Source organism: Mchenga conophoros, linkage group LG16, assembly GCF_057382185.1.
Source record: "Mchenga conophoros isolate Kocher_MC1m ecotype Shallow Benthic linkage group LG16, M_conophoros_male_GT1.1, whole genome shotgun sequence".
Lineage (NCBI taxonomy): Eukaryota > Metazoa > Chordata > Actinopteri > Cichliformes > Cichlidae > Mchenga > Mchenga conophoros.
Genome location: NC_140541.1, coordinates 1951553 through 1964467, shown reverse-complemented (window position 1 = coordinate 1964467; position 12915 = coordinate 1951553). Strand labels below are relative to the sequence as shown.

General features: G+C 44.4%; 1 protein-coding gene across 1 annotated transcript; it reads right to left on the bottom strand.

Moving 5' to 3' along the window:
* Positions 1-749: 749 nt before the first annotated feature.
* On the bottom strand, positions 750-12065 carry LOC146556069 (uncharacterized). The gene is made up of 13 exons (XM_085249425.1): positions 11984-12065; positions 7114-7226; positions 6860-6901; positions 6750-6776; positions 6583-6654; positions 4893-4958; positions 4614-4640; positions 4493-4537; positions 4372-4407; positions 4211-4291; positions 3578-3674; positions 2370-2479; positions 750-1806 (listed from the first exon to the last, which is right to left on the bottom strand). The coding sequence occupies exons 1-13, from the start codon at positions 12057-12059 to the stop codon at positions 1666-1668; spliced, it is 933 nt and encodes a 310-aa protein (XP_085105551.1). The 5' UTR covers positions 12060-12065; the 3' UTR covers positions 750-1665.
* Positions 12066-12915: the final 850 nt, after the last annotated feature.

The following is a 12915-nucleotide window of genomic DNA, read 5'->3' as shown; positions in this document are numbered from 1 at the left end:
TTGTTACTTTGGTCCCAGCTCTCTGCAGGTCATTCACCAGGTCCCCCCGTGTGGTTCTGGGATCTTTGCTCACCGTTCTCATGATCATTTTGACCCCACGGGATGAGATCTTGCGTGGAGCCCCAGATCGAGGGAGATTATCAGTGGTCTTGTATGTCTTCCATTTTCTGATGATTGCTCCCACAGTTGATTTTTTCACACCAAGCTGCTTGCCTATTGTAGATTCACTCTTCCCAGTCTGGTGCAGGTCTACAATACTTTTCCTGGTGTCCTTCGACATGGCGGAGTTTGGAGTCTGACTGTTTGAGGCTGTGGACAGGTGTCTTTTATACAGATGATGAGTTCAAACAGGTGCCATTCATACAGGTAACGAGTGGGGGACAGAAAAGCTTCTTACAGAAGACGTTACAGGTCTGTGAGAGCCAGAGATTTTCCATGTTTGAGGTGACCAAATACTTATTTTCCACCCTGATTTACGAATAAATTCTTTACAAATCCTACCATGTGGATTCATGGATTTTTTTTTCACATTCTGTCTCTCACAGTTGAAGTGTACCTCTGGTGCAAATTACTGACCTCTGTCATCATTTTAGGTGGGGGAACTTGCACAATCGGTGGCTGACTAAATACTTTTTTGCCCCACTGTAGGTGTGGCTGCAGATCAGGTGGCAGAGCAGGTTGTTAATCGCAGCAAACAAACAAGCATGTTCACAACAAGGTAAGACAAAGTATTTGTTTTTATTGAGCTCTTTGTAGGAGGTGGATCACTGCAGCATCACAAGAAAGAAACACTTTCCTTTTGGTGTGTTATGATGAAGACTTGTTTAAGTGCTTTTAAATGATGCATGCATAAATCATCAGTTGAGACAAAAGACAGGCATAGCTTCCAGGTCTGGAAAGGTAAACGATACAGGAACATTATTTTAAGTGACTTCTGTTTGTGTCTGTGAGGAAATGAGCCTCCTTACTCTGTGACCTCAGGAGAGTCACACAGCACAGTCCTGATGACGTTATGCTTTCAGTTGTCAGATCTTATCAAATATAACATGTAAACTTTGTAAATGATGGTGATTACTAAAGTTAGAACTGCTGCAGGGGTGATCCCGAGGATGTTCAGTGACCAACAGTCTGTGATGGACAATTAGACAACGCTGATGATCCTTCCCTCACTCATCAGGCCACAACACCAACTTGGTGGAAAAAACCTTTCAGCTCGAGTTTTCACAAAAGGATATTTATAGGTCATATTAGAGTGGTCACACAAATCCAAGGGAATGCTTGTAAATGTTAGAGGAGCTGGTCAGACGCTGCTAATGGACAGCTGAGGCTGGAGGTCTGGTTCAGCTTCAGTATGCCGTCAGTGTCGGGGATCCTGCTGCTCCATGCAGGGAAAACACACAGAAAAGACGACACTGTGACTGCTATTAAAGCCTGCCCCCCACTTCGAGCTGCGTAGCTGTTGATATATGGGCTACACCGATTTGTGCTTGTTGCCAAAATAAAAAAAAAAGAATAATCATTATCATAATCAATAATAATTTAAAGCTTCAGTATGTGGAAGAAGAAACACTCAAATCGTGTGTTTGTGTGGACAGAGAGCAACACAGAGACTCTTCATTAAACATCAGACAGTTGTGTATTGTGTGTTGGATCTTGTGTTTCCATTCAATTGTTGCTGTGTGTTACCAATACGTTGATCCACTGAGACTCAGTGTAGATGTACAGAGCCTTTTTGTCCGTGCGAAGCACCATCACATTCTCCACGCGCAGCCTTCTCATCGCTTTCTCTCCATCCGCAACAAACACCTGCAGAGTGACACATGAGCCTGCTGAGGTCAAAAGGATTTGTTTCCACAACGGTACAAAGTCCAGGTCTCCAGCTGTTTTCCTCGTCATGACAACTGCACGTGGGGTGAAAACATTTATAGCTCCTGTGTTTGGACCAAGGATTGCTGCTGCTTTGATTGACAGCTGTCACAACACGAGCAGTCATGCAAGAATTGCTTTGTTTACAAATTAGAAATTCGATTACAGCCTAACTGAACATGTAACTGAACAAGCACATGAACCTCATGGCATGCAGAACTATTCTGTGACTTGTTTAAAGCTTACTGGTGGCAGTGGTTTCAAAATGAGGAATCCAGAGCTGCTGGGTCATCATAGCTAGAATCACATTTCATAGAAGGTCCATGGTAAGTTAGCATGTGTGAATTCTGGTCCATTTGTCTGTGTTGCTGTGGGTGTGCTGCTCCACACTCTTTCAGATCCAATAAAACAAAAGTCTTGCTTTAAAAAATGCACTGGGATGAGATGGTGTAAAGATTACTCCCCAGCAGAGTAATACAGTTTAACCAGAGTGTGACACTGACCGTGTGCACGCTGTCCACCAATCGTTGTGGGCTCTGAACCTGTGAACAGTTGCATGTGGCTGGAGGACCTGGGTTTCCTGTTTCTCCCTCCATGCCTGGTAGGATATACACTAAGAAAACACAAGGCATAATCAGCTTTCTGCCAACAAGTTTATATTTTAAGTGGTTTCAACAAGGCCATCATGTCACAGCTTTATCCTTTCTGGGTATGTATGACTGCTCCATGCTTGCGTCGTTGGCCTGAACGACATTGCCCTATTAAATAATGTGTAACTAAGTAAAACTTTATTTATATAGCACCTTTCTAGATAAAAGATCAAAAAGTGCTTGACACAAGGATGACAAAGTATAAAACAGAAACAGACAAAATGCAGCTCTAAAAAGAAACTACCGAGTCCACACATCTTACGCTCAGTGGGAGAGAGTTCCACAGTCTGGGAGCCACAGGGGCTAAAGCTCTGTCTCCCTCAGTTCTCAGCCTTGTACACTGAATAACAAGTAGGCCCTGATCACATGACCTCAGGGAGCTGCTGGGGACACAGGGCTGCAGACCTTTAATGATGTAAGCTGGTGCTTGTCCATGAAGAGCTCTGAAGGTCAGAACCAGAATCTTGAAATGGACTCGATGGGGAGCCAGTGCAGCTGTATCAGCAGCGGTGTCACGTGTGTGAATACTTCGATGGTTCGCCTTGCTGCAGTGTTTTGGATAAACTGCAGACGCTCCAGGAAGTTTTTGTTTAAACATGTAAACAGTGATGAAATGAAGTGTGAACTAAAGTGTGGTTTTATACCGATTATTACGCTGCATGAAAGGATTATTACAGGTTATATAAACCTGCAGCATTAAAATGGTTCTTGTGGCTTTAGTGGTTGTGCAAACATCTGGAAAAAACAATGTCACACAATAAGGCGTGATCAAAGAAACAAAAAGTAATTATATACATTTTTATACCGTGTAGAGATGTAGATGGGAGTATTCTCTGTAACATAAATCATTACATTACAGAACATAGTTTCTTCAGCACAGTTTCATGCCTCCCTGATGCCGTCACTGTCTAAAAAGCAGTTCCTAACCTCAATCAGACTTCTCTGGTGAAATGAAATTTAAATACAACTTTATAAATCTTCATCTTCTGTACCAATATCATGACTATATATTTACATGCACTTTAAAGTAGATCAAAACTGATACACGTGTTGTCACAAACCTTGTCCAGGAAGTCCAGGTTCTCCAGTCTGACCATGACGCCCTGCATGACCAAGATGACCTTGAAACCCTTTGGGCCCACGAGATCCCTTCGGCCCCTGCACACAGTGATCACTCCATTCATTTGGTTTGCATGCAGCAGACAAACTGAGGTACAAACTTCTTACATTCAGCTATATCCTATTAAAGGTAACCAAGCAGCAAATGTCTGTGGACAGTGAGAGGTAAGAAGTTTCACATCAACAAAATGATATTTAGAAAATAGGTGCCTTTTTAAATATATGAATCTACTAAGCAGTTTTTCAGATATGTGTGTGTGTCAAAGGATGAAGTCGGTACAAAACTTCACGGTTAGTAGACGTTTAGTAAACGCCTACCTCACAGCTAGCTTTTGTTTCAACAGGCAGCTCTTTAAACAAAAAGGCATGAATGCAATGGGAACAATATCAAACGCACACACGCACGCGCACACACACACACGCGCACGCGCACGCACACACACACACACACACACACACACACACACACACACACACACACACACTTGTGTGTCATTCTTCCGACTCTAGCACTGCCAACCCCTTGCAGGGTTTCCCACCATGCACACACTCTGTGTTTCATTCTTCGTGCCTACCGTGCTCCCCCTGTCCCCAGGCTTTCCTCTGGATCCCTCCTCCCCCCTTTTCCCTGCAGCGCCCCATTGGCCTGGGTCTCCCTGCACCAGCACAACAGAATGGCCTTAACATACTGCACAGCCAGAGATTTTCACCGAATGTGTCTCAGCCAGTTCTTCACCTTCTGTCCTGGGTTTCCAGGGATGCCACGCTCCCCCTGCAGAGACGCACAGATTCATCAGCCAACGCAGTCACATAATGTCTAACAGGAGCAATGTTTTTTCTTCTTTTGATTTCTTCACCTTCACTCCCTCCAGGCCTGTTTTTCCTTTGACACCTTTATCACCCTGAACAATAAAAATAGCAAGTGTCATCGGAACATATGTATAAATGTATAACAGTAAAAAAAGAAAAAACACTTACACTGAATCCGCTTTGCCCCTTATTGCCCTACATAAACACACAAAGGAGCTTAGTATCAGTAGCATTAAAACAAAATACAAATGGGAAACTGCTGTTTGGTTTCCAGACAGGAGTCGGGATGAGTGTGAATAACATATATGTCTGCATGTGGGCAGGACGAACTCATCTATTCAGCACAGTCTTTAATGTAATTTATGAGATGTGTCCTAAATCAGGTAGTATATACTATGGCTACTGGCTGGTTAGTCATATAAATAATATATCCAGCCTTTAATGTACCTTCATCATCCCAGGAGTTCCTATATCTCCATACAGGCCCCTCCAGCCTCTGTCTCCCTTCTCTCCCTGTGGAAACATTGACTCATATCAGCTCATATTTTCACTGTGTAAACATTTAGATTTATACATTATTTCAATAAATGGAACATTGATGATGTCTATCACATCTAATATTCTTAAAACCTATCTGGCTTTGGATGGAAAGGCGACTGATACACCTGAGAAATCAAGTTAGTGATATGTTTTCTATGCTCGGTGTTTCCTGTAAAAACATGAAACTTTGCCCCTTTTTAAAGGATGACTGTGGCGGGGGCGTGGTTTGCTGGCCTGCTGCAGAGGAGGGGTGACATAGTGAACTCTGGGCGGCACGGAGGAGGAGAGGCAACAGGTGTACGGGACAGTGTTAATGAGGGAGATGTCTTGTGTGCCCACAGTGAGATGGAGCAGATGATGCTGGGAGGGAGTGGCTGCGTCCGAGGCAGGTGCCAAAGGTTATTTCCAAAATAAAAAGACACTAAGCATAACCCGTGTGTGTTTGGGTCTTGTGTCACAATGACCTAAACTGTATAAGATGAGTCTTTTATACTTATTGAAAGACCTTGGTGTGCACAAGAAATAACAGGTAGCACAAGCATTACAACCATGATTAATAACAAAATCAACCCTGGCAGCCAACAGCAAACCAAGAACAAATGCCCCACCCTGTATGTCCATAAATGAAGCTTTTTATTTTCATCAGGGACCTTGGGCCAAAGAAAAAAACCCTGAAGTGCCTCAGTGTCACGTGCAGGGTGCAGTGGGAATTATATTGGGGCAATTGTCATTGTCAGTCCATCTGCGCTGTAACTGCAATAATTTAATCAACCGATTCACACTACAACCTGCTTTGCCTCTTGTCTGTAGTTATTTTTATTTAATTTAATGACTGTACAGTACTCTGCTTATAGTAACCATTGTCCTTAATGTAAATATGTAAGTAGCAGCCTCGCCTCTGTCAGTGCGCCCCAGGGTGGCTGTGGCTACAATGTAGCTGCCATCACCAGTGTGTGAATGTGTGTGTGAATGGGTGGATGACTGAATGTGTAAAGCGCTTTGGGGTCCTTAGGGACTAGTAAAGCACTATACAAATACAGGCTGTTTACCCGTTTATTAGTCATAGCTTTACAAATACAGGATATGACTTTATTATTGCATAAATGCACACCTCAGAGTTCTTAGTCACACAGTCGCATTACTGAAGACATGAACTTTGTGTTACACAAATAGTTTCTTTTTCATTTTTTCACCACTGTTTCAATTCTCTGCAATTCTCTATTTTACATGTTAGGTCTCTTTATCCATTACTTTTACACTCCTGACATTTTAGTTCAGTTTTCGTTACAGCGCCAAATCACAACTACAGTTACCTCAAGGCGTTTTATATTGACCCTACAATAATACATACAGAGAAAACCCAACAATCATATGACCCCCTGTGAGCAAGCGCTTTGGCAACAGTGGGAAGGAAAAACTCCCTTTTAACAAGAAGAAACCAGAACTTCTTCTTTTCTCCTCATTTTAGTTCTTTTTAGCTCTTAAATTAAATAGTAATTTCTGTTTTTATTTGATCAGAGCAAGTCTTTCCTTGACCATGTAGTGACCATGCAGTCAGTGTTGTGGTGTATGTCTGTATGGACGGACTTTGTATAACCTTTTGACCTGGCTGTCCCATGGCTCCTTGCATTCCACCTTCTCCCTCTGGACCTAACACACCAAGCTGACCCTGAAATACACTCACCAGTTAGCTTTTGCTTTCATGACATCTTACATGCAGTATTTATGAGCCTGAAAAGATGGGATAACTGTCTTACACTGTACCTTCGATCCTCTGGCTCCCCTACAGCCCTGCAACAGTAACAGTACCATTACCGTAACAGTACATATGGCGGGGGGGGGGGTTAAATATGTAAAAAGATGGTCCTGCATACTTTTTCTCCTTTAGGTCCTGTGATGTGTTCTGTTATGTCAACCTGGAGAGTTACAGAGAAATTACAAAAAACGAGTTCTTTTACATCATGCTTCAATTCTCACACCTTTTCTTTCTTTGAATGAATCAATGTGGGTGCTACAGGTTGGGCTAAAGGCTAAAGGGTTTGAAACATTTATTCCTGAAGAAAGTCTTGAAGGAATAATTTTAAAACAAAGCTAATTTGTGGGTAACAGAGAGGAGGGAGATCATCACCATTAGCTCTGCTTTCCATTTGATTGGAGGAAACATAGGTGGTGGAAGAGGAGGAGTGATGAAGACTTCACATTTTGAAACTGACCACCTGCTGCCTCTGCTGGATGGGAATCCTGCACAGGCAGAGAGTACAAAAATCATGTTAATTACTGTGTTCCCTGTGCATTCTGGGAAAGGAGGGCACTGAGATCAATCAGATCTATAATCATGACATAGTGACGGTTTTAGGCAGTATGTGAAGTAAAAAACACTTTCTAAAACAAATCACATCTTGTGTTTTGATTTTACGTACCATCCATGACATCATGTTATCCAGAGTGGTCCTATGATCAAGGCTCTGTGGCTCAGACATTAAATATTGTGGGGCATTGATTCTTGATTTGTATATTTCACTGTCTGACTTGTCTGCACAGCAGTCATGCTGCTGCATGTGCAGTCACCAACCACCTTTCCACTCTTTATTCTCTTCATAGCGGCCCACACTTCCTCCTTGCTAATGCCCTGCACACGTGTGGGCCGCTGTGAAGAGAATGAAGAGTGGAAAGGTGGCTGGCAGATTTCTAGGAGAGAGGGCAGCAGACCTTTTAGGCTGTTTAACCAGACTGTTCACCACAGTCCTCATGCCCGAGGAATGGAAAAGAAATGTACTGGTACCCATCCCAAAACGTTGATTCTTTTCATCTGGACGTTTTCAGTGAGAGAAACACGGCACTCATCCAAGAGACGTCTTCAGTCTCAGCTGACTGCTGGTTTCCCCAATCTTATAAACAGTACATTTGCATAATGACTGAAACCAGCAGTACTGAATGAACAATGGGCTGGGAGGTCAATTCGTTGATTATTAAAATGTAATGTCAGTCAGCTGAGACTGAAGAAGTCACTTGGATGAGTGACGAAACATTTGTCCCACTGGAAACGCTGCATCCAGATGAACAGAATCAACTTTTGGGGTTTACTTACCTGGATGACTGAGCATGCATCAAGGCACTGAAACTGATGTTCAAGAGCAAGGGTGATATGCAGAGCTCTAGTAACTACACAGGTTAAAGTTAATGACACATACTATGAAGATAAAGTAAAGTGTTGTGGAAGCTAGGCTGAGAAGAGAGGTGACAATCAGTGAGCAGCAGTGTGGCTCCCTATCAAGAAAGAGCTCTATGTGATGTTTGCTTTGAGAGTGTTGATGGAGAAGAATGGAGAAGGTCAGAAAGAGTCTCACTGACTCTTTGTGGCTCTCATGAACGCAGATAATAGAGAGAGAGAGCCAAGAGAGGACGGACTGTTTACTCCAGAGATGAGCTGATCGCCCTGATGCCGGCCGGCTCGCTGGCCAGGCCCGTAGAAGTACCAGCTGATATTTGGAGGAAAACACATCGGGGATGCAGAGGTCAAGGACAGAAGAGAAGAAAGAAGGAGACGGTGAGACAGCGGAGGCTCGAAGCGAGGAGGAGCTATAAATCGTGTCTGCCGTCTATCGTGATGGGAAATGTGCGATCGTTGGCAAATAAAATCGACGAGCTCTCAGCACTCGTACGGAGTCAGAGGGAATACCGAGAGTGTAGCCTGATGTGTTTCACCGAATCATGGATGCACCAGGACATTCTCGAAGAGAATGCTTCCGTGGAAGGCTTCCACACTGTTCGGGCGGACAGGGACAGCATCGCTAGCGGTAAGCGGAAAGGAGGTGGGCTTGCTGTTTTAGTTAACAACCAGTGGTGTAACCCTGCCAACATAACAATCAAAGAAAAGATTTGTTGCCCGGACATTGAACTGTGTGCTGTTGGACTCAGGCCGTATTATTTACCCAGGGAATTCTCTCACGTCATCTTGGTGGCTGTTTATGTTCCTCCCTCTGCTAACCCCACAGCTGCATGTGACACTATCCACTCTGCCATAGCTCGGCTACAGACTCAGCACCCGAGTGCCTTTATTGTGATCTCGGGTGACTTCAACCATGTATCACTGGACAATACACTAACAACATTCAAACAATATGTGGACTGTCCCACCAGGGGAGAGAAAATTTTAGGAGGTGGTCAGAGGAGGCAATAGCGGAACTACAGGGCTACTTTGAGGTGACCAACTGGGAGACACTCTGTGAGCCTCACGCCGAGGACATCAATGGGCTTACTGAGTGTATCAAAGACTACATAACTTTCTGCACCGACTCCATTGTTCCAGCTCAGACTGTTCATTGTTACCCAAATAACAAGCCGTGGGTGACTAAGGACATCAAAGCCCTCCTCAACAACAAGAAGAGGGCTTTCAGAGGGGGCAATAAAGAGGAGGTGAGGAAGGTCCAGGTGTTACTAAAGGACAAGATCAGAGAGGCTAAGGACAATTACAGGAGGAAGCTGGAGTGGAAACTCTAGCAGAACAGCATGAGAGAGGTGTGGAGGGGCATGAAGACCATTACTGGATTCAGGCCAACCAACAGCAGGGGAGCTGAGGGAGGTGAGAATAGAGCCAACGAGTTGAATCTGTTTTTCAATAGATTCGACACCACAGTGTCTGCTCCCACCCCCACAACCTCACCTGTAGTCAGCCTGGAATCCAGAGCCACACCACTGTGCCAGCCTCTCTCTTCACATGTTGCCTCCTGTGAGATTCCTGACACCCCTCCCCCACCCATCACCTTCACTCAATACCAGGTTGAGATGCAAATGAGGAGACTTCACTCAGGCAAGTCTGCTGGACCAGACGGAGTGAGTCCCCTCGTCCTCAAGACCTGTGCCCCCCAGCTGTGTGGAGTCTTTCATAAACTGTTTATGCTGAGTCTGAGTCTGCAGAGGGTCCCGGTGATGTGGAAGACATCATGCCTCGTCCCTGTACCAAAGACGCCACATCCCAGTGGCCCCCAGGATTACAGGCCCGTGGCACTGACCTCCCACATCATGAAGACCCTGGAAAGGCTCATCCTGGACCAGCTGCGACCCATAGTAAGACCACACCTGGATCCCCTTCAGTTCACTTATCAGCCTCGTCTCGGAACTGAGGACGCCATCATCTACCTGCTCAATCGTGTCTACACCCATCTGGACCAGCCGGCGAGCACTGTGAGGGTCATGTTTTTTGACTTTTCTAGTGCTTTCAACACCATCAGGCCGACCCTCCTGGGTGATAAGTTAGCAGCGATGCAGGTGGATGCTTCTCTGGTGTCCTGGATTGTTGATTACCTGACAGGAAGACCACAATATGTACGTCTCCCACAGTGTGTGTGTCTCCCACACAAGGTGATCAGCAACACAGGGGCACCACAGGGGACTGTCCTCTCCCCCTTCCTCTTCACCCTCTACACCACAGACTTCAGCCACTGCACAGAGACCTGCCATCTTCAGAAGTTTTCTGATGACTCTGCGGTGGTTGGATGCATCAGCAGGGATGATGAGACAGAGTACCGGGCTGTGGTCGACTCCTTTGTCACGTGGTGTGAGCAGAATCATCTGCAGCTCAACGTGGCAAAGACCAAGGAACTGATCGTGGACTTCAGGAAGACCAGGAAACACTTGACCCCTGTTTCAATCCAGGGGGTCAGTGTGGACATTGTGGAGGACTATAAATACCTTGGAGTACACATTGACAATAAACTGGACTGGGCTAAAAACACCACAGCACTTTACAGGAAGGGCCAGAGTCGTCTCTATTTTTTGAGGCGACTGAGGTCCTTGATCTGCCAGAAAAGCATTCCAGCGTTAAGCTTAACAACCGATATATGGAGCAACTGCCTCTCTCTCTCTCTCTCTCTCTCTCTCTCCCTCTCCTGCTGCTACTTCATTCATAAAACTGATCAATGATCATCTGATCGGCTCTTCTGTCGCGACTCCGTCTCTCTTGTTTGTTTTTGGCTCACTTTACACCAGAAAGAGGAAACCAGCAGATAAACAATTAAAAAATACACTATATCGGATTCATATTGGTATCAGCAGATATCTAAATTTATGATATCGGTATCGGACATAAAAAAGTGGTATCGTGCCATCTCTAGTGTGAACGAGAGGGAGACAGGTGGAAAGGTGAACATGGAAGGAAGAGAGGTAATAAGGATAGATGAGTTTACATACCTGAAGTCAGCCATCTAAGGCAATAGTGCACAAGAGTGGTCAAGAAGAAAGAGCAGGTAGGGTGGAGTGGGTGGAGATGAGTGTCAGGGGCGATTTGTGACAGAACAATAGCAGCAAGAGTGAAAGGGGAGGTGTCCAAGATGTTAGTGAGACCTGCTATGATGTATCGTTTGGAGATGCAGGTCACGGCCGCAGCATTAAATCACGGAAAAGCAGGGTTATGAGTGGTCTTGTGGTGTGATGTGCAGCTGGCAGCTTGGGTGTAAATAAATGGCTCAAAATTACAATTTGTGGTCCCGCCATGCCTTATTCACACCACAATGAGTTCATCACAACAGTTCTGCCTGAGCAGTTTGGAAACAAAGGGGCAAGGCTGAGATGGTTTGGACATGTACAAAGTTGCACAGGGGATATATTCAATAAAGGACGTTCAAGATGGAGCTGCCAGGTAGGGGAAATGCTCATTAACAGAAAGTTACTTCAATATTTTTGATTAATTTCTCCAGCCCCAACTCAGCTCTCTCCTTCACCAGGCTCAACACAGAAGTGTTTTCAGCCTCTCTCCATGCACAGATATATCACGTTGACCTCCTTGGTCAACGTGATATATCTGTGTGGCCCCTCCCTTGTTCGACCACACCACCTAATATCCGCTACTTGTCGTGTGACCACGAAGGGCCCTTGCCATTTGAAGTATCAATCACATCTTAATGGTTTAATCTGAAACTCACTGAGGTGGGTGCTTTACCTTAGGAGGCAAGAAAGTGTTAGTGTTTATGGACTTAACTGTTATCCAGTGTTTGACTCACTTGTTGTAATAGAGGAAGCAGCCGACGGGAGGCTGCTTAGCAACGCAGTCCATCCTAGGATCAGCTGAGTCAGCATCTCAACACTTCCTGCAACCACAAATCATGACCACTAAGGAAAGTACTGCTTCCCTCTGTGGTCATTTAAATATGGCTTCATGTCTCTCCTTCCGAACCAACACCCACCATCTTTTTCTATCAGGTGGAAAATCTGATGAGGAGACTAGCAGAAAGATCCATGAAACCATCAGTGATGACAGATATGTAATTAATAATTCAGACACAGCATGAAAGAAGGGTTTCAATGGGTTGCAAAGCTGCTTGGAGATCCACACCAACGTCAGGCAACGGATGTGTGTGGGCCCTGAGATCAGATATTTTAGGACAGATGGCAGGAATATAATTTGTTTAAGTTGAGCTAATATGAGACAACAGTTTAAAGAGCAGAAGCCTCATTTATTATACTTCAGATCAAAACATTTAATCAAATGACTGTAGTTTAAGTCAGATCTGTCTTTAGACAGGTGCACATGTGTGTGGATGTGTATGTGTTGTGAGATTATTATATTATCTTATGCCACGTTAGACCCCTAATTAAAGATTGTGAAATCATTATGTAGTTTTAGTTTGCATTATTCTCCTGACTTAGAAGAAGGTGAAACTATTACACTTATTAAACTGAGTTGTATTACACTAGACTGCTGATTTATTGTGAATGAATGATATTGTTTATGATGCATTATACTGCTGAGTTATAAGAAATACTGTTTTCAGAGAGTCATCACCTTATTTGTCTGACTAGAAAAGAACAGGACAGACTGCACAGGAAGCCGAGGTCATAACCTGGACTTACTGAGAGAGAAAGAATGTGGATGTTTAGGCTTTGTGACTAGGTGGAGGAGGGGCTGAAGCTATAAGAATGTGAGGAACGCTCA